The sequence below is a fragment of the Lytechinus pictus genome, chromosome 1 (assembly GCF_037042905.1).
Source record: "Lytechinus pictus isolate F3 Inbred chromosome 1, Lp3.0, whole genome shotgun sequence".
NCBI lineage: Eukaryota > Metazoa > Echinodermata > Echinoidea > Temnopleuroida > Toxopneustidae > Lytechinus > Lytechinus pictus.
This window is the reverse complement of record NC_087245.1, coordinates 14,728,487-14,750,421: the sequence shown is the minus strand read 5'-3', so window position 1 is coordinate 14,750,421 and position 21,935 is coordinate 14,728,487. Positions and strand designations below refer to the sequence as shown.

At 35.9% G+C, this 21,935-nt stretch overlaps 1 protein-coding gene across 6 annotated transcripts in view; it reads right to left on the bottom strand.

Moving 5' to 3' along the window:
* Nucleotides 1–1,397: 1,397 nt before the first annotated feature.
* The window catches only part of LOC129257930 (calmodulin-regulated spectrin-associated protein 1-like), a 46,501-nt gene continuing 25,963 nt past the window's right edge, over nt 1,398–21,935 (bottom strand). For 2 of the 6 annotated variants that reach the window (XM_064096783.1, XM_054896380.2), the window contains exons 11-19: nt 15,314–19,049; nt 14,548–14,672; nt 13,869–13,965; nt 13,090–13,231; nt 11,697–11,798; nt 9,684–10,079; nt 7,391–7,509; nt 6,817–6,980; nt 1,408–6,508 (exon numbers count right to left, since the gene is read on the bottom strand). In XM_064096783.1, the coding sequence (XP_063952853.1) occupies nt 6,382–6,508; nt 6,817–6,980; nt 7,391–7,509; nt 9,684–10,079; nt 11,697–11,798; nt 13,090–13,231; nt 13,869–13,965; nt 14,548–14,672; nt 15,314–19,049 (5,008 nt within the window). In that variant the 3' untranslated portion in view covers nt 1,408–6,381. Of the gene's footprint in view, nt 6,509–6,816; nt 6,981–7,390; nt 7,510–9,683; nt 10,080–11,696; nt 11,799–13,089; nt 13,232–13,868; nt 13,966–14,547; nt 14,673–15,313; nt 19,050–21,935 lie in introns of all 6 variants that reach the window. The other 4 variants (XM_064096809.1, XM_064096798.1, XM_064096793.1 and 1 more) reach the window with 4 other exon arrangements.

Sequence of the window (21,935 nt, the reverse complement as noted above, 5' to 3'; positions counted from 1 at the left end):
CCATTATGAAACAGTCCGGTCATCGAGAGACAGCTGACGACGGGAGCGTCTATTATTGGATTCATTTCGGGAAGCTCTTCGAATTGTACTCGAAAATCTCAAATAAACTCGTGGGGATTTTGATGCGTGCCAGAAAGCAAGGACTGATCGATTTTGAAGGAGAAATGCTATGGCAACGGAGGGATGATCATGTTATTATTTCAATGATGGAACAATGATAGTTTATTCGCAAATATGAAATATTATGGAAAAAAGTAATGAATTTCACCGTTTTGTTCGCTGTTCATATGATATTCAGCCGCAAGAAGTGCGTTTTAATCTGGAGTGTTAATGTCAGGAGAGGATAAAGGTGTGTAGGTAGGATCATGAAATAATCGACATATTTTTCCTATTAAAAAAATGAAGTCACCTTTTAGTCACCTTGCCCCCTCTTGGCACTGCCCTTGTCAATCTTATATTGGTAATTCTTCCTCTGGAAAATAAAGTACTGAATATCTTATTTGATTCTTCGGGGGTAAAATGACAGGCCGGTAGCTTCACACTGCCATGGATTGACAAAAGGAAGTAAATGTACTTCAGGCAAATTCAAGTTTTTGATGTTTTCATATTTGATATACAGATATAGGATTTATTCAGGCAAATTTCACACAAAAATACATTGCTCATTCAGATATAAATTATAAACCATCATCATATTGCATTGACATATGGTATAATGGCATGCAAAGTTTGCTCTTGAAAAAAGAAAGTTACTTTGTCGCTTCCTTCAGATACTGTTCATGCTGGGTCTAGATGCAAGATGGTCAAAACGGATACTTTCAACATGTTGTATAATACCTTGCGTGAACATATCAAATATCAGCTTCACTGCATGTCTTGGTCTTCTGTTTTTCAGATGGAATTTGTGGTATATAATTTATCATAATATCTTTTTGAAGAAAGAATAATATTATTAACAGATAAAAAAATTGTTATTTCTTAGAGGGAAAGCCATAACCTTGGAACTAACTTTGCATAATTGTACTCTCATTCTTTGTCTGACAAGACTTTTCACAGGTTTACTTGTGTGTATGATTACAATATAAACTTTGTGCTATGTGTGTGATACTACCATGATTACAAAAGTATGTTATTTTTCATTTGGATTGTTTGCAAGATTCGTATTGAAATTATATGGTGATCATAATGCTTGTGTTTACATAACTTATTAATTGAAGGAACAACTTAGGTAATGGATACATACAAACTATGATATAAATGTAATTAAATCCAATCCATATATTTCAAAGCATGACTCAGTTAAACAGTTAAAGCCACAGTAGATGTGTATGATGTTGAAATATGTTTATAAGAAAATATTTGAGATTGTTGACACAAATAAAAACATAAGTAAACATATTATTTTGTTTCTGTTCATAGTTGTTTTCCATACTTTAATGCTGCACACATGTATCCAGCCATTTTGTTTACAATAATTATACATTGTATGCACACAACAAGTGGGACTTTTTACAAACAAAGAAAAGACAATTAAAATCTTTAACATCAATAAGCACATTATCTGTCATTTCCTGAACACTCAGACATCCATTTATTTATGGAAAACATGGCATTGACTTTACACATGTTGTATTGTAACTCGAGCATAGTTATTTTTTAGAAAGACAAAACACAACAAGATAGCTCTATTTTAAATCAGATATATGAAAAATCAATCCATTTTCATACAAGCATTTTGGCAGCGTTTTATTTAAAAGATTCACTTTATTGGACAAGATTACACGAACTTGTGTGTATTAAATCAGACAAATCGATCCTTCATGAACATGAACAATTTATCTCTTAATGGAATTTGATATAAATCAAAGTGTAGCCTTATTTGAAGTGAATACAGCTCATTGTCAACATTGCATTTTTAAAATTATATTACAGAAATATCTATCCACACTTTGAATAGTATGTAATTGACACCACTTCTACATTTTAAGGATTCAACATTCATTAGAAGATAAGATGAAACGTACCTATCTCTCTATGGGTTAATTAATGTCACAAATAATTGGCATGCTAAATCAAATAACTTTTGCATTGACACAGATTGCATTGTTTAAATCAAGCATTAGATAAGATATTAAAATAATGCTTAATTTAAAATGAAAATGCATGTCTAACTATGCATTATAGGGATGCTTCCGGCTGAAAATATTTGTATCTAAATAAATAGAGTAAAATTCACAGAGCAAAATGCTGAAAATTTCATCAAAATCTGATAACAAATGGCGAAGTTATTGAATTTTTAAGTTTAGCAATATATTTTGAAAAGAGTTATATGCACGTCATCATGAATATTCATTAGATGGGCTGATTATGTCACATCCCCACTTTCCATTTTCTTATGTTATTACATGAAATCATAATTGTTTAAAACCTTTAATTTCTAGAATGCACTGCTACTTCAAATTGTTATGTCATCAATATCACTATCATTCCCCAATTATGATCTAGTTTTCTAGGCAATTTGAAACTACCATAGTTAACCAGGTAAATTGCTACAACCATGAACATTCTGTTTCCTAATCTAAACTTGATTCTAAAATGGTATTCATTTTGTTCATATTACATATTACCAAAATCCCAAGTGAAAAGAATTTCAAAATACAAATATTGACCAGCCTGTCTAAGGCTAACATAGACATGTACATAAAAATCAATATATCCAACTTAATGGAATCTCAAAGAAAAAAATAAATCACTCATATGCAGAATCTCAAATCATATTTTCTCCATAAATGAACTCTAAATATATTTGATAAAATAATCTACGCTAAAGGCAAATAGGCAATATAAACTCTTGTTTAAAACCTTTCAATGGTGTTGTTAATTTTAATATGAATTTCAGCAAGTTTTTGCTTTTCCCTTTATTCAGGACTATACAAGGCTTTAAATACATTCATCTGTACACCAGCATGTAAATTCAATTCAAGTTTTTATAGTACCAAACACAAATTCGACACTATACTATGTACAAATTAATATATTATGTACAGCACTATATACAGACTTCATTGATGAATTTGTACGAGGTTATGAAACATCAATATTAAAAAAAAAGATGATACCACAAACAACATCACATCGCCACTTTACAACATTCAATATCTTAACGGAGATACAGGTAAAAATGTGCATATGATTTGAACCACATATATTACTCTTTGACTATTAATATGCACAAGACTGCTGAAAAAAAAAGGAAACAAACTGAGACTAAATTGAATTTAATAACACAAAAAAGAGAAGGAAAAAAAAATTGATGGAATGTCACATAGCAAGTAGAAAGCCAAATCAGTATTCATTACAAAGAAAGAGAGAGAGAGCAGAAGAGGAAAAAAGAGAAGAGAATAGAAAGACAAATCATGTCAAACTTATGTGAAATGAAAAATTCAATGTACCCAAAATGATAGAAGATGAATGAATATGTATAATCTGAAACAAATATACACACAAGTTTGGTTGCATCACTGACCTTAAATAGATATTTCATTCAAATAAAAAAAAACATTACTCAAAAGATTGTCAAACTAGGAGAATGTCTACTGATCGAAACCATACCAAAAGGATAGGCAAAAATAGAATTGTCTGAAACGCCAAAGGTTTGTAAATTAGCAAAGAGGAGAGATAGATAGAGGGAGTGAGGGAAAGAGAGAGGGGGGACAGGGATGAGGGACATGTATCAAATTATAACAAGGAAATAATTGATATTTCAAAGATGTAAATGAAAGGCTAACATAAGAAAATAAGATATGATAGAATAAGATAAGTCTAGAAAATGAAGAGTGAAAAGGGTACCTTTTTTTTTCTACTCTGGAGATTTACCATGAGAAAAATATCTGATGTATAATCATTCCAATAATTCAGAGCAGAAATGAAAAAAAAGCATTTCCTGGCTAAAAAGATTACAAATAATTCTCAGAAAATAACACACTTGATCATTTTGCAAGCAAAATAAATAAATGGAAGCCCATGAACAAACTAATGACAACAAAAAAGCAAATAAATGCAGCACAATAGCAAGTGTATTGCTTCTATATGACAAAATATTGATGCCCATCTTTCAAATTGTTTTTGGTTAAAACTGAGACTGAATGAAAGTAGATTGAGAATATAGCACATGAAAACAAATGACACTTAAGTGCAATTTTATCTTCTAAACTACAATTGTTTCATCCTCATCTTTAAGTTTTGAGTAAGTTTGCAATGTCAAGAAGGCTCATCAAAAAAATTAGTATCAAAATGCTATATCTATCTAAAATATGACCAAATATGTAACCTTACAATGTTTCATTATATAAAGGAGGTGGTGCAGGGTTAGAAAGTAATTGCATGAACTAAGTTCTACAATTCAAACTGAATTTAATACACCATATAGCATCATATGGAATACCTATGATTCCATCATTAGCCACTCATAATCAGCCAAATAAGTAAAATTGCACCTCTACACGCAATAGCAGACATACTAAAGAAACACAACGTTGCAAGAAAGAATAATTGCACTGCAAACTACAGGGCTATACAGTCATAAATATTTGCAAGAAGCCATGAAATATAACATTATCCACTCAATCTATCGACATGAGAAATATGGGACACATAGCTTGGGACATGAGAATGTCGGATACTAGTATAACACAAAATTATATTAATTTGATACATTGATCCTAATTTCTATGCACACCCTCAAGTCAAAAAAATCCATACAAAGCCCCCTACAAATACTATTATTATTATTGATATTATCTATGAAAATTGTATGTGATATCCTTATCAAGTATGGCTATATCTGATTTTTCTCTGTTGAATGACATTCACACATGGGCAATTTAGCTAGCATATGCCAACGATGTATGGCAATGTGTTTTCTTGATAATTTTGTGTTGTTTGTGTGCAAAATATTGTGTTTGGTCTTGTGAACAAATGACAATTCTTGATATCAAGAAGAATGATAAAATAACTTGCTGTAACATGTCGGTACATGTATTTGCTGGTTGAATTATCCAGATGTGGCAGCCCCTTTAGGATTGTCTATAGGGATGATTATTACTGAAAAAGTATGACAAACAGACTACTTCATGACTGCTTGTGTGTATTAATCAAATCAATCAATTTAAATAGGAATAAAAGAAGGCACAATAATCTACTCTCCATAAACTGAACAAGAAGGCATGATCACAAAATGTACAAATTGTAATAAAAGGAAAACTGTTGAGAAAGCGAGAGTATGAGTACATTTCATTATAAACCCTAATACCTGTATGTGTATTATTCTCATGCCAAAATAAAAATAGCACTGTTGTGTCAAAGTGGCTAGTAAGTATATAATAGAAAGGTCTTTGAGAATGGCCAGTAGCTGTGGAAAGGGTAGATGATAGTGCATAATGGTTAGTATAGACTTTATCAGTGTGATTACATCCATCCTTCCAAATTCCTTCTCGGCTTTGGCTTTTTTATGATGAAAATATTTGACCCTCTCTCCACTCATAGCTATTCAGGGCCTATAAAGAAGCATGTAAGTACAGTATCATTCAAACTTTAAAAACAGAACGTTGGCTATGTACTCCTCCATGACATTATGGTAAACATTACATCTCACAATATCTTGTAACGACTCCTTTTTAAGTAGTAACATAAACAAAAGTATGTGTACTCCATGAATATGCTGTGTGTAATAAATAGGAAAAGCTTGGAATATTTCACCATAGAGAAAGAGAGAAAGAGAGATATACATATTTATATACAAGCTACAGTAGATGTGTTCACTACAGTCGTTGATGTGTTCATATTGAACACATTTCATTGCACATGGGTTATAGCATCTCATAATAATTCCGCATCATAAATACAGACAAGTTTTCCATAACTTATGTAAAGAAATCCAGAGTGTCACCAATAATGCCGATAAAAAAGCCTACACTCTCAGCATGTTTAGTCTCCATGTATTATTTTTCATGCATTGCAAGACAGACTAGTTTGGGGGAAAACGTTCACGGTGCTTATAAACAAACACTCCTTCAGTGATTTCAAGTACGATGTTCAACGCTTGTGTTGTCATTTGGAAAATAATCAACACGTTGAGTTGAATATAACAGCCGTATAGAAACTGTTGATGAAAGTTAATGACATCTACATTTTGGTAAAGGGGTAATGGGAGGAAATGATCCCAGACCACATGACCCTTGACCCCTTACTTCATGAATATTAAATAAAATTATTCTTATTTCACAGTTTGAATAATGCAGTGCCAACCTTCATCTTTATAAGGTTATATGATACCAACAGGACTTGACCGTTTGGTGACCTCTGAACCCTTGACCTGTACTATCAGTGTTTTTTGGTGGAGACTGGTCTCTTGGACTGCCAGAAGGCACTGCTGATTGTGACACCATCTATCTGCACTGATAAGGACTTGGAAGGAACCTTGGCAAAGTGCTTCCCACCGGAGTTGTACCTGAAAATAACATAAACAAGAAAAAGTCAAGCACTGAACAACCTTATTACTGCACATCAGTAAATAAAACCATTTCTCTACCATGTAACATGCATCTATCTATTTATTCCCTCCCCTCGGCTCACCCCCTCCATCTATTCACACACAGTTTGATAAAATATTTAGACCTCTGTTTAAAGGTCTGTTGCATGATACATGAAGTCAAATCTATCCCTGAGACGAGGTGCAGGGGGAATCACTCAATTATACATATACATGTGCAAAGAAATAATCAATGATATGTCCCATTGTCCTAGCCATTGCCTTACTTGTAGAGAGCTTCAGTCATCTTGTTGTTGATATGTCTAGGACCAGTGCCGTAGACCTTGGTCAGTTCCTCTGACTCTGGAGTGAAGCCATAGAGTGACCGGAACTGAAGACTGTGATCTCTAAACAAGATCATGAAGTGCTTCTGGTCTGACTTAGCAATTTCCTGTCCGGGGAGAAAGTAGATAGGTATGAAGGAGAAATGAAAGTAACTTTTTTCAATTTGCCTCTCATCTTATCATCAAAATTAAAGTAAAGGGCACGTAACATAAGAAGATACATTAATAACTGGACATATGGCAATCTAAAGTGGGCAAAATCAATTTAGAGTCAGCTGAAGAAAATGATTCAATTTTTTTTGCTGCTTATTTAAAGTTTCTCACCCTGACATTGAATTGTGATCTTTTATTGCTATTCAACAGCAATGATACATACAATGACATTTTGTGTCCCCTTTACCAAGAATAAAGACCTGATGTTAATGATCTATAAAATATCAACAAGTGATTTTTTAGAAAACAAATTAAATTACAAGATCTCGTCACCCTAGCAATAATAACAAATGCACACTCGTACCTGAAGAACTTTATCTTTGGTTTTCTCATTGACAACACCTGCCAGGATACAGTGAGAGATAGCATTGATGATGATGTGACGATTGGACTTACTGGTTGGTTTCACAAACAGCTTGGGACCTGTAGAAATTAAATGGAGATAGAACCTCAAAGTGTCATCCAAAAAGTACACAACCTAAATTTCATAAGTTTGTATTTCAATTTATGTAATGAATACAATACTCGATAGTTGATTCTCATTTTCTCTTCCCAACATTTTTAAGACATCTCGTCTTCAGCTATTCTGACAAAAAGATTATAGTTTGATGACCCCAGAATTATGAAAAGGACTGGATATAACTCTAATACAGTTACTTTAGTGAAACTAGCTTAATAATGACTTTACCATATTATGCAACATGTGGAATAAAGTACATTTACAATGGTTGTTTTTTTCTCTTCCTTCAATAAAAAAATCTTTATACCTGGGTGTATTAGTACCTGAATGGTATCATATTTCCAAAAAGCTAACAAACAGAGCTCTCCTAATTAAGAGATGAAAATGATTATTTAAACATACAAACTGAAACAATTTGTGACGTTCATTAAAAAAAAAAAACATATTAGTAATTATTATGTTGTTATTGTGTTTTGTTGGTGATTTCCATGTAATATGAAAAGTTAACCATCACTCAAGGAAATGTTTTTACTTCTTTAGTTAATGGTTTATGATTCTTCATTAAGTTTCATCACTCTTTATATTTCCATAAAATAAAACAACAAGATCTGTTTGATGGCTTATCTTAAACTGAAGGTGAAAAAACAATCCAAATATTCCAAGATAAACATGTCACTTGTTCCCAATCAACTCAAGTCATCATGTTCACAAATGATACAAGTTTGTACTGGATCAAAACAACACTAAAACAAGTAAACACGCTTTGTTTTCAACGAATGGGATTGCAAGAAGAAAAGAACTAACTAAAGACCAATATAAGAAGATTCAAAAGTGAAAAGGTAAGGAATTGGGTTCTAAAGTGCTGAAATTTATTAATTTTGCAGGCTCTCATTTCGGTTTCTAGACCCTTTTCCCAAGGAAAGGACAGGCAATATCTAACAATTACATTTCATCTAGATAATTATATTTTTTTCTACTTTAACTTCAAACTATGAAATAAAATGTCTTCAGGAATGAAGCGGTTGTTCTTTTAACAGCCTCATACTTCTACTTATACCTTACATATATTTTGTGAACCTGCACGATTATTAAAATTGGCTCCACAAACGACACAATAGCCTCACTTATATACATAATCTCCATGCCATGGTTAAATGAAATCATCATAACATCAATGTTAAAACTTTCATGGAATTGTATGGATGAGTTATGGAAATAATCATTGTTATCTAATACATCAGGTTACATGCTTAACTAATAGTGTTAGATAACAATTCAATAATGAACAACCTACATTTGGTTGATATGGGTCATAAAACAAAATGATCATTTGAAGTTAGTCAGAATAATCAATGTAAATGCAAATATAATAATGGCTTGTATCAATCTGATATGAGCATGGATGCCAACCTCACAAAGAGCTTGGTAGTGTTTTGAAGGGTTGAACAAAAATCATTTCAAAATATGAAACACAGTGGGCTTTTAAAATAGATTTCTCATAATAGATATATGTCGTAAGAGACTGTAAGGAAATCTGCATTTCTAGCAAATACTTTACATAGTACAGCAAAAATGTAAAGGTTAGCACCACTACTATAAGTCAAATATTAAATTTAGACTGCAAATAAAAATAAAAGTAGGTAAAAATAAAAAATAAAATCAAGATGAATACAGAGTACATGCTTGAAAAATATAATATTCATGCAAACTCTGTTCACACATTTACAAAGATCAAACAAAAATAAAGAAACGCATAACACACCAATACATCACAGGAAACACATCATCACAAAAAATAAAGAAATGAAAACAGAAGTAATACAACATTGCAGACTTTAAAAAAAACTTGATTGGAGAGACTTAAGATGGATAGAAAAAGATGGAGGGTTTATGGTACAGAAATGAAAAAAAAAATAGAAAGGATCTCACCACTGTAGCTCTTGTGTGAGAAGGAGAAAAGACGTTTAGCTGGTAGAAAATAATTACAATCATGCAACCAAATAATACTGGGATTGTTTAATATGAGGAAAGCTACATGTAAGTATTTTCTGAAGAATACTGTTGCAATTTGCATATCCCATGCAAAACAATTTTAGGCGAGCAAACATCGAGCATACGTGATGATATAAAAACGAACCAGAATAATCAGCCGCCTGACTTCCACCGGACCCGCTGCTCTCCTGGGACGCGACACTTGGAGAAACATTGGCAACAGCTCCCTCTTGTGGTGACACCATGCTCGCCCCTGATTCAGGGGCTTGTATCTGAGGGGCATTTTGAGGACTTGTTTTCTCTGGGGAGCGGAGACTTACGGGGAGGGTGTTAGATCTTGGTCTCGGGGAAGGGGGTCTGCGTTTAGCAGCCTCTGGCATTGGTATTCCAGAGGAGGGGGACTTTTTGGTCCCTTGGTCTGCTGCTTGAGATGCAGATTGAGGTGGGGCCGAGGATTGGGGAGGGGCAGCAGCAGACCCCTGGGGTGGAGGGTGGGGGGTGTCTCCTTGAGTTGAAGGAGCTGGAGCACTTGTTTGATTCTCTGTTGATTGGCAGTGAATGAGTATGATAGTATTCAGAGAGAAAAATGAAAGGAAGGACGTAGAGTAGAGATGGAATTGTTACATTTGAATAATTGTTGAAGAAAAATAGTACAAACAAATGAAGACTAAAAACCACCCAATTAATGAACCACACTACCCTTATGGTATGAATCAAACAGTAAGAGAGACAATACAAAAAGACAAATATTTATCCACATCACACATATATTTGATACATGTGTAAAAAGACATAGATAAATGCTCATTCTCTATTTGCTTCAATATACAAATTCATGCCTTGTAATAAATGTGTCATTGCACTTGCTTATTCATTTTTCTATATTTGCATTGTCAACTATGTGCTGTATGTGGATAGCAGATGCAAAGGCCTTTCAAGACAATGAGTGATATTTCATTGAAATTTAAATGTATTAAAATGTAACAGTTTATCTAAAATAAGAAGTTCACTCTGTGTCAGAGAAGTAAAATAAGAATACAAGATACCTACATTAAAAAAAAATCCTTATATCATTAATGATAAAAGAAGGGGAAAATTGATAAAAGGACACCATGATTCATTTAAAGGTAGTGAGACATTGTGAAAGCAGCAGATTAAACAGAAAAAGAACTTGTTCTGAATACATGAACAAAGAACATGTACTTGTAGGTGAGGATTACAAGTAACAGTTTACATGTTCATGTCAAGCCAGTAAATGTAGTCTTGTCTGCAGATTCAAAACAGCATACCACATTTAAAATCCACTGCAATTGAATTAAACAAAATTTGGAGTAGGAAGTAAAATGAAACTGAGGGAAAGTGAAATGAAACTTGAAAATTAGATAACAGTTGCTAGGAACACACAATTTTGAAAACTGCAAACGCAGCATTACATCAATATAATGATCTGTAAGATGAAAACACAACAATATAAAATACAAGATTTAGTGATGATTTACAAGGATTTTATGGTGACTAGGAGAGAGGAATATTGCATCTCTAAGTCAAAAAATGTATTTCACTCAAAACCAATAAAATAAAAAAACCCAGAAAGAAAAACTTAAAAACAGTCAAGTCTTTATACATCACATTCTCAAATTTGACTGCAAACAATTTTTAAAGGCTAATTCCATAAATGTTTCCATCATACTATGACACACACAAGTCCCTTATTACCAGTGTTTTAGAATAACAGACATTTTATATTTAAACCAGAAACTGTTTATTTCCTCTTGCTGTCTTCTGCTTCTTAAAATAACAGAAAAATTCCACTTTTGTGAACATGAATTTTAATTCAACTTTGGGCATCAAATAAATCAGGCACTCATGCTAACAAATATAATTTTAATATATTGACAACATTTCTTTGTTTTGTCTACAGCGAGATGAATTTCATAGCTGTCACTTCAGAAGTTGTTAGTTATTTCAAATATTTGTTTTGGCAGGAATATACCAGTGAAAATTAAAATGGTTAGTAATGGGAATGCCTTTAAAAACATCAAACACTGCAACACAGGGAGGATTTGGGGGGGGGGGATGAGGGTAAGAACACGATGTATTGGAGGTTGGAACGTTGATGCTGGTGATGACGATGAATACACACAGTGGAGCTACATACCAGAGCCCTGGGCCGCTGCCACACCTGCTGCGGCACCTGTAATGGCACCTGCTACCTCCCCTTCGGACGATGACTCTATGGTATAAGACTTCTTCTGAACACCTGAATATGGGTGAATACATTGGACATGTAGGGGTGTTTGCATGCACTATGATTGGAGGGACAGCCACCAGAGACAAAATAGTAATCTATGGTTACAAAGCAGGGTGCTACATGAAGTATTCGCTCGATAGACAAGGGCTATGAGAGCCTTGTCTGTTAGACAGGGTTTTTTTTCAGAGATATTTTGTTGTTGTTCTACATTGTACATAAGCAAGAAAAGCAATAAAAAGGTAAATGGTACCGATTCACTGATATTGAAATTGATATGATTGCAAATTTGAATGAGTGGATAGAATGTAGTAGAATTGGTAATATGTTTACTTTTATACATGATATGTAGCACCCTGCAAGCTATGGTACCCAAACTAAAAGCAATGGCCAAAATATGTACACCTGCACATAAGGTACAAAAAGCATTGGATGGACTATGTACATCATCATGATGGATACAATATACATAGACAGATAGTGATTATTACTTGGTTTTCTACTATTTCCTTACTAAGGAGAGAGAAAGAGAATGTTATCATAAATATTATAGTGATTCACGCTATCAGAGAATTTGATTGTGCTTTGCTTTGAAAAGCAGATGTTTGGAGATGTTACTCCATTATTCAACCTGCAAGAGTGAATTGAATACAGACTATTTACAAATGTGCATGTGCATCATGATCCCTGTGGTCTCTGAATCCGAACATGACCTGTATATTATTGCCATCTATCTACACATCAAAAAGTTTAAAATCTGCCAAACATTTTTTTTAAATTACCACAAAGAAACAAATTTCAATATATAACCTGTGACCTTTGAACTACATACTCAAAATTCAAAATTGCCTTGTCACTTATCTACACTTAAAATAATTCATTATTTGATGAACATTTTAAACATTATTATTATGAGCTGTGACCTTTGATTTGCAGACTCCACATTCCAACTTGGCCTGTATTTTAGTATCATGTACCACATAAAAACAAATGCTCAAAATTCATCCAATGTTTGTAAAGTTATTGTGCAGAAACCAATACGGTAGACAAATGTGAGGACAGACGGACATACAATGACAGCGTCTTATGCCCCTTCGAGACCCCGTCTGTGGGGGCATAAAAACACATTGATCGCATCACATCAGTAAGAATGTAATATTGTCTGCAGCCTCAATGACCGCATTACCATTTAGTCACAAGAAATGGCCATCAAAATCCATTTACTTGATTATATCCGATTGTTCTTCACTCAAAGAAACCCCCAAAAACAATTTAAGAAAGTGATACAAAGTATGAAACTTACTGAGTGCGATATCTGAGGCACTGTCTAGCGCAGTATAACCATGGCTGTGGCTTGGTCCCTTGTCTGAAGTAACCATCTGCGACTTAGGGCGGGGTCGGGATGACTTCTGCTTTCTTGGGGGTGGGGGTGCACTGTCAGGATCCTAGGATAACGTGAGAAATAGGATTTAATCAAAATGATGATATGGGGCGAGTTTCACAAAGTGATGGAGGTGCATACGCGAGCGTTCCCGGTATCATGCGGTGATACGTTAATATGTATATACCAATAGCAAATGAGAATTTAAGTGTGATCTGTAGTCAAATCTTTTTGAAACATTCCTCTGCATGATAATCTAGTTCTATTAGATTCTCCAATAAATTATTAAAGAAGATACTGTTGTAAGTAGGAGAGAAAAAAGTTATTTCTTTTTAAAAATCCCAACATTACATATATATATGAACAGTAATAAACAATTGCAGAGAATAACAGAAACACAGGAGACTATTTGCTTCACAAGGAGAAAGCAAACACAACTTTACTCTCACATCCCAGGAAACAAGATAATATATACCAGGACTCGGGAATAACAAATTTTCATACCTAAACCATAAAAAACCTGGAAAGGATCTGTGCCTTTCGAACTCAATGAAGTTATTTGTAAAAATCCAATATCATAAAATTCTTTGGAATCAGCTTCTTAATGCGATATAAAACTATAAATTTTGTTTCCAATTGAACAAAAGATAATTTTTGAAGATTTTCAAAGATGCAAAGGATTCAAACTGCTGCTAACTTACCAACTCTGCCTGTTTCTTTCTCTGGTATTCTAATCTTATCTGCTCTCTTCTGGCTGCTTGTTCTGCCTTCTTCATCTCTGCTTCCTCTTGCTTTCTCCTACAAAATAACCATTAGTACAGATAACATTTACATGACGACGTCAACATGGGTAACGTAATGCAATCAATTGATGCACGTTTTGATTCATCTAGGCTAATATTCAAGTACTGAACAAACAAAGTTAGGGTCACATTGGGCCCTGCATCTCAAAGTTTTGTCATTGATCAGAATGGCATGACTGTTGCCCACAATGATCAATGCAAACAATCTGTAAAAAAAATCAGAGTTACAATTAATTGCTAAGCTTTGTGACAGACCCGAGGCCTGTGATTCAAATTTGTGAATGATTTCATGTCCATCTTGTATGGCCAGTCAGTTGATCTACTTTGAGACAATGACACTTGCATCTGCAGCTATTGACACAATCATTTCCCGGCACCAAATCAGACAAACCATTCCAAGGAATAAATCGCAAGCCGTATCACAAATCTTAGAAATTGATTTGTGCACTTGATTTGTACTTGATTTGTATTGCATATAGCGATCAATACAATCAATCATAAAAATCATCAGCCCTACATCAATATTAAAGTTGGTGTTGATTGTAGCTAATTCTGTATGATATGAAAGGTATCTTACCTAATTTCTTCCCTCTTCCTCTCAGCTTCAGCCTCTCTTGATGCCTTCTTGATCTTAGCTTCTTCTTCTCTCTTTAGACGAGCCTTTAAGAACATCTCTTTCCTCTTTGCTAACTCATCTTGAGCCTAACATACCATGGATTGAATTGAGAAATGATATGTTAATTGAAGTCACTGAAGAAAGCTACAAAGAACATCTCCTTACCTGCTGCTTACTCATCTTGAGCGAGCCTAACATACCTATGTTAAAAATGGCAACCGAATGGTGATTGGATTTAACAATGGTTCAAATCAGTAAGTGTAACAAGGGATTAGGAATGGTACTCTTCATATTATGAAGCTCTATTTATCAGTGAAAGTATACTTTAAAGTTCATCTAGCCTCTGATAGTCATGCGGGTCTTCATTAGCGCTTTGTCCACTCTTGTACTTTATCTAAGGAGTGAAGTACGCTCCAAGACCTCATAAATTTCAGAATTTCTGAAATGATTATCAAAAGCTTACTGCTACTCTAATCTGATTGCACACAGTTAAAGCAAGTCTCTAATGCAAACTAAAATGTATGTAACTCTTAAGAATCTATTTCAAATTGAATTTCAAACCAGATTTTGACTAGCAACTTTCAGCAAACAGAATGGTCAATATCTGTGTTTACCTTTAATTTCTTGCTTGATGTTGCCCTTTTGTCATCATGTTTAAGAATTTGAAAGCAATGTGCAAATAAATTAACATTACAATAAACAAATCAAAATGAAGAATTCAACTGACCTTGTCATCTTCTCCAATGATAAATCCTGCAGCCATTCCACTTGTATCTGCGGAATCATCATCCTTACTTGCATTCACCTGCTCAAGAGGGCGCACTACCATATCACTTGGAACAGGAACATCTTCTTCTCCTTCACCTACAATTTCATAAACAGACGGTGGAGCCTGCTTCTTGACGGGTGTTCTAGGAGGCGACGATTTCTTCTCCTGTACTTTCTTTGGTGTTGCTTCCCTCTTTCTCTGGTTTGCAGGAGGTGCTCGAGGTTGCTTTGGAGATCCCATATCAATGTCAAAAGCCATGATAGGCTGCCCTTTCCTCTGATTCGCAGGAGGTGAATGAACTTCTTCAGTTGGCATTTGCTTGAGTTGTGATTGATTTTCATTGTCTATATTCAGATTCTGCCCACTGAATGTTCTTTCTATTTGGGCATTGGCAACAACAGTATCATGTTCAAGATTGTCTGGAATTATATACTTGTTATCGTTCATTTCAGATTTTATGTAAGTGGCGTCTGATAATCTCTGTGCATTCGATGTTTGCTTTTCATTAAAATTGTCAATTGGTTGGTTATGCGGTAATAACGAGAATCCTTGGGGTGATTGCTGAATATGCTGCATTTCTTGGGGACTGATTCCCTGCCCCTGGGGTATATTGAAAGCAGGATTTTCTTCAAGGACATACGAATCTTGTTCTGAAGGCTTTTGATCCCCACTTTCGATGTAGAATCCAGTCATTTGACCAGTTGAATCTTGCTGAGGATGGGATGGGGGTCTATGGACATCTCGGTGCTCTGGACTATCTCGCTGGTCACCAAAATCTCCTTGTGCCACTTGCCTTGGTGATTCCTGTACCTGTCTTGGAGATTCATTCATACCCTTCTTGAACTCTTCTTGCTGCAAGGATAACCTCAGAATTTGATTTTGGAGTTGGGAAAGATTAGCATTTAATTTTTCTAGAGAAGTGTTGTACTCCTCTTGGGTAAGATGCGGCGAATGGGACCCAGAACTGGATCCTGGACTCTCAGTTCTCCTGGGACCTGGTGACTCTGACCTCATACGTGGGCTCTCTGAGTCCCTCCCTGATCTTGGACTCTCATTGGACCTTCGTCCACCTTCAGCCATTTGTACCTGATTGAGGTGACTTGGGCTGGGCTGCTGAGCACGATGCTCTGGTGGTGGCTGTTGGTTAAGAGGGGTTTTCTGGGCCGTTTGTTGGGACATTTGGTTCTGCTGTGCAAGAAAATACGCTTGTGTCAACTGTTTATCCTGGATAGGGTGCTGGTATTGTTCTTGTTCTGATACAGGAGGCTCTTGTGACACCTGAGGTGTCTTCTCACGATTGGCGCTAAGGGCTGCAAAAGTGGTCAACCCTTGTGGTGGGCGAGCATTTTCTATGTTCCTCTGTTGTTCTGATCTTGAGTAACTTTCACCATTTCCTTCTTTCTCCTGCTTTTTATTTGCCAACACCTGCAGGAATGCAGCCTTGCCAACCCGTTGCCTTTGCTTATTCCACTGGCGTTCGAGCTTGTGCCTTTCATAGTCCATCAATCTCCTTTTCTCCTCCAGCCTGAGCCTTACGTGAGTCAATTCAGATGACGAAACTCTCCCATCTCCAGCCTTTGTTTCTCCAGAACTGATGTGATATCCATTGCCTGCTGCACCTGTGTTAGTTGGTGTTACAGAAAAAGTGGAAGTGGTAGGAAATTCAGTATTAGGTGATTGTTTGGTTTTGGCAGACCAGGTGGTCATAGAATGGTTAGCAGGCTCCCTGAAAGCAGATTGGTTAGAATGGAAGTTCTCTACATCTGCTGCAAATGTGTGAGGATTAGTATAACTATTTCTATTCTGTTCTACTGAATTATGATGTTCCATATTAGAAGGTCTTTCTGAACCAGACAGTTGATCTATAGTTGGATGTGAATGAACAGGATTGGGATGGTTAATATGGTCTTGTGTTAGTATGGCACCACTATGCGACATAGTGACAGGGGTATTTCTCTCATCACTAGGACAATATCCATTTTCTTTCTGGACAGGGCTAAGATTATGAGAGAAATCCATGACTACAGGTCTCTTATCCTGATGTTCAGACTGTACTGTTTCCGCAGTCAGCTTGGGCGACTCTACGTCTTGATGATTAGCAGGGGTGTTAGAATGATTAGTAAAGGATTGTGACATACCTGGATTAGTAGAGTGAGGATGAAACTGTTGCTGTTGTTGCTTCTGATGGTGTCCCCAAGTAGAGACACCATGTTGATCGTGAACATAGGCCTCAGGGTCGATCTGTTGGTCATACGGGTTAGGTTGAGAAATGTGGTGGTGCGGGGAGTGAGTGCGAAAGTCATGGTGAGGATTTCCATGGGGATTGGAATGAGGATTACCATGGTGGGGATTACCGTGGTGAGGATTAGCATGCTGGGGGTTAGAGGATTGAGGATTGAATTGTGGATTAGGTTGATACTGGTGAGGATTATGAGGGTTGGAATATGAATCATGCATGGAATATGGCAAGGATGAAGGTGCAGCGGCTGAAGAGACTGGGTTCTGGAAGGAGTGGGAATGTTGAGGACGTGGCTGGTAGATTTCCTGGTCAGATTGACTGCTGGTCATTCCACCTGGTCTCATGCGGAAACCTTGCTCACTCAGACCTTGCATAGATCTGGATGCCGATACTACTGGGATACCAGCCTCCTTTGCATCATCCATCGTCATGGCTCCTTCAGATATAGTGAAACTCTTAGCTCCTGTGGGGGCACTAAAACTGTGGTGACCATCATCCTGAAGCGGTCGTTCACTCCCACTGATAAAGAAAGCCTCACCATGTTTACCTTTAGCCACTTGAGGTTGGTTACTCTGAGAAGCAGGAGCCAACATGAAGCCACCTGGCCCAACTCCTCTTGCAATACGAGCCCGTTGCAGAGCAAGATCCCCTGCCAGGGAATCTGCAATACTCTCTCCACTCAGGGGTGTTGTTGCATCCACACTCTCTGAGGAATCACTTCCCTGGTCAGGATATTGTTGGTGAGCAGCAGTCATTCTGGTATCACCTGTTCTGTGCTTATTACGATGCCTCAAGTGATCTCCCCTTTCATCTGTCTTTCTGACCTGATGCGATTTCTCTTTTAACGGTCGTACTACAGCAGGCATGAACTCATTGGTTGGACCACGGGGAGAACCTAGAATATCCACAGGATGGACATCCAGCTTCAGGTTCTTCCTAGATATTGAAGAATCCACACTGCCAGCTTCTGATGATGGGCTCATAGCACTGTCTAAATGTTCTCTCTGACTACCTCTAAAAGTCCCTGGACTGGATGTTGCACCCAGACTTCCATCGACACCATTCATGACAGGATCAGTTCTGTGGGTGAGCATCGGGTTGAATGACTCCTTGGTTTCACCGAAACCTCCTTGCTGCCGAGACATCCTTGATGATGTCAAGCTTTCAACTTCCAAGTCCTCGCTTTCCAACTGGCCCTCCTGGGTAACAGGTCGTTGCTGGGTCAATGTCATTAACCTGTCCTCACTGTGCTGCTGTCCCTGGGTATTTAGAAAACCCATTCTCTCTGGAAGGGGGTTGATCTCAATATCCAGACCAGAGAAGTCTTGACTCTCGTTCATCTCGCTGTCGATGCTAACGTTGGCAAGAAGACTCCCAGCCCGGCTAGACTGCATGTTCACTGTGGGAGATTCCTGTAATCTTCTTGGCCTTGTAAATGTTGCTGTGTCTGGCGTCCTACAGAAGTGAAATAAAACAAGCTCAAATTAAGTTAATTACATTACAGCAACTTCTCACAAAAATATCAATATAAAGTAAATAATAATATGGAAGAAAATACATGTATGGTCCATGGGCTAGCAATAATGTGTTCTACTACAAGTGTGACATGCAATGTACAGGATTTGCCTCAGTTAAAACCCTCCTGCCAGACAAGCTAAATTATCACCAATCTAGGTGAAAAAAATATACACAACAAAAAAAGTAAGTCCTCCTTAAATCAATTTGCTGTAACTTTTGAACAGAATTATTTTTAGATAAAAAATTTTGTAGGTGGTTTTCTACACTCATTAAACAACTCCTGGGGAAAAATGAGATTGATCGGTTGAGTCATGCATGAGTAATTAAAGATTGAATTAAAAATGACAATTTTTGAAAGTCACAAGAGTCGTTTTTCAGATTGTGCAAATACAAAGTTGGGCAAAAGTTGTTTTAGGTGAATTTTATGGTGTTAATGCTGTTTTACTATCCATCATTTAGCCACTCCAGTGACTCCACACACAATTTTGATATTGTATGATCATGGTTGAGTGAGCACAATGTATTGTAGAGTCCGCGGAAGCGGGAGGGGGGGGGGGCTTCATATGGGTTTATGGTAGTATCCTCTACAACTTGTTAGATCATGTTAAAATTTGAATATGTTGGTGGCTCCCCCTCCCCCATTTTAAAATTCTGGATCCACCACTGATTTGTCCATAAATTAAACTGATCATAAGAAACTGTTATGAAAAGAATACATTTATGCAGTATAAAGAGTATTCATTCCTAAGTTTTTGAATGTGCTCGCTCAACCATGGAAATGTTAAAAGTTCGGAAAGTGTGTTGTGATCGAAATGATGGATGATAAAAACAACAGCAATTAAAGTCACATTTGAAACTGAATTTGCCCCCAATATTCAGTTTATTACCCTTTAAAATGAGTCTGTGACATTGAAAATACAAATTTTTCCACTTTGATGCGTTTCTCACTCATCCATAAATAAACAAGTCGATTTCATTTTTGCACAGAATTCTGCCCATAGGTTGATAAACATTACTGCCAAATAGCATTGCTAAAGACATCCTTGAAAAAAAGTTCCACCATTATTGAATAAGGGGTTACTTATTCTTAAACATATGCACCCATAATGTACACAAGTCTATGAGAGAGGAAGTCAAAATTTTAACAAATATGAAATGAGGGTTTGTTTCATGTACGGTTTTTGTTACTTCTGCCAACAGTTATTTCATGAAACTCCGCACATGGCTTCAGAGTAACACTATCTAAAAGGCGCGCACACCAAAATAACCATTCCATTCGGCACAGAGTGGGGCCAAGGCCTTGAACTTTCTTCTCATTTGCATAATTTTCTAATATTGTGTGCTCACTGATGCATTAAACATCGGGATTTTCATAAAAATCAAATCAAATGAATTATGCAAGGAGGTTTGTGACAGATATCCATAGTTAAAAATTGCATTTTTTCCAATAACGTAAAAAAGAGCTAATCACATTCCACATGTTCATTCAAGCGTGAATGTTTAATTAAACGCCTTTGAATCATTGAAGCATGTTAATTGGTCATGAACATAACGAAGAAGTTGAGGAAAGATCATTTTCAGTTACCAATATGAAACAATACTTGCCTATGATATTTGAAAATCGCATTTTTTGTTTTCAATAAATGTTCATTGAACCGTGAAACGATGAATATTGTTGAAGATACTCTTCCCAAAAATAACTGTCATCATATTCCATCATTTTTATTGATAGAAATGTGTAAAAATCAAATTATAGCAAATTTGGACTTGTGTTTATTCAACCGTGAAATTTAGCCAAAAAAGTTGTATCGTCTTTTAGAAAGTACCTTTTACAAGCCTTCTGACTATTTTTCATGATGAGAATGTGGAATTAGTTCTAATAAAATGGAATCAAAGTCATGATATTTGGCTTGTGACTTTTGAAAAGTGACATTTTTGCCTTCTGACGGTGCTCACTGAAGCATGACGTAAAATACGTCCATAACATTTACTCAGAGGGAAGCTTATAAAATTACCTACACGCTCATGTAAAGATATATTAGATATATAAAAAAACTTGCATTGGTTCGGAAATTATTGATGTTTGTTTAAGGGGGGACTTACTTTTTTGTTGTGTATATTTCAAGTGTTGTTATTATCTCTTTGCAATATTAATATCCACATATTTCTATGAAGCATTCAAATGTTCATTTATTGCAAAAGGCTTTGGAAAAACATACATGGATAATTCAATCATTCAACAATCTGACCAGTGTTTAGATAGAATTGTACTAAGGTAAGACTAATGGTATCTTAAGTACACTTAGGAATATTGGAGAGAACTGTTGGCTGATTTAAGTGAGGTTAATCTACCAACCACTTCTTTATGATCACAAGAACAAACTCTTTTCAGGTATGGCTCTGTGGCCTTAGACCTTGAAACCCATAAACCTAATAGATAACTGTCACTTAAGATCACTGCGAGAGCAAGCCAATCCGAAGTATGCAGTGACCTTAACTTAAACATTTGACCTTATTAAACAAAATCACTTCACCGACATCCCTACATGCACACCTGAGCTTAATCTGAAGTTGATTCAGCAAAAAGGATTTTAAGCACAAGAACAGGGCAGACGGACTACCCAGAAACATTAAGGCCCCAATTCACAAAGGTGGTTTTGAAAACCATCGGTTGAATCCATGGTATATACATATTTCCTGTATAAATTACACTTATTTACCGCGTATATTAACAAGATGTCCAATGCTGATGGGCACTTTTTTCACAGCGTGCCTGTTGTCATGGTTAAGTATGCTATTTTATTCATAAGTCCGCTGTTTTGA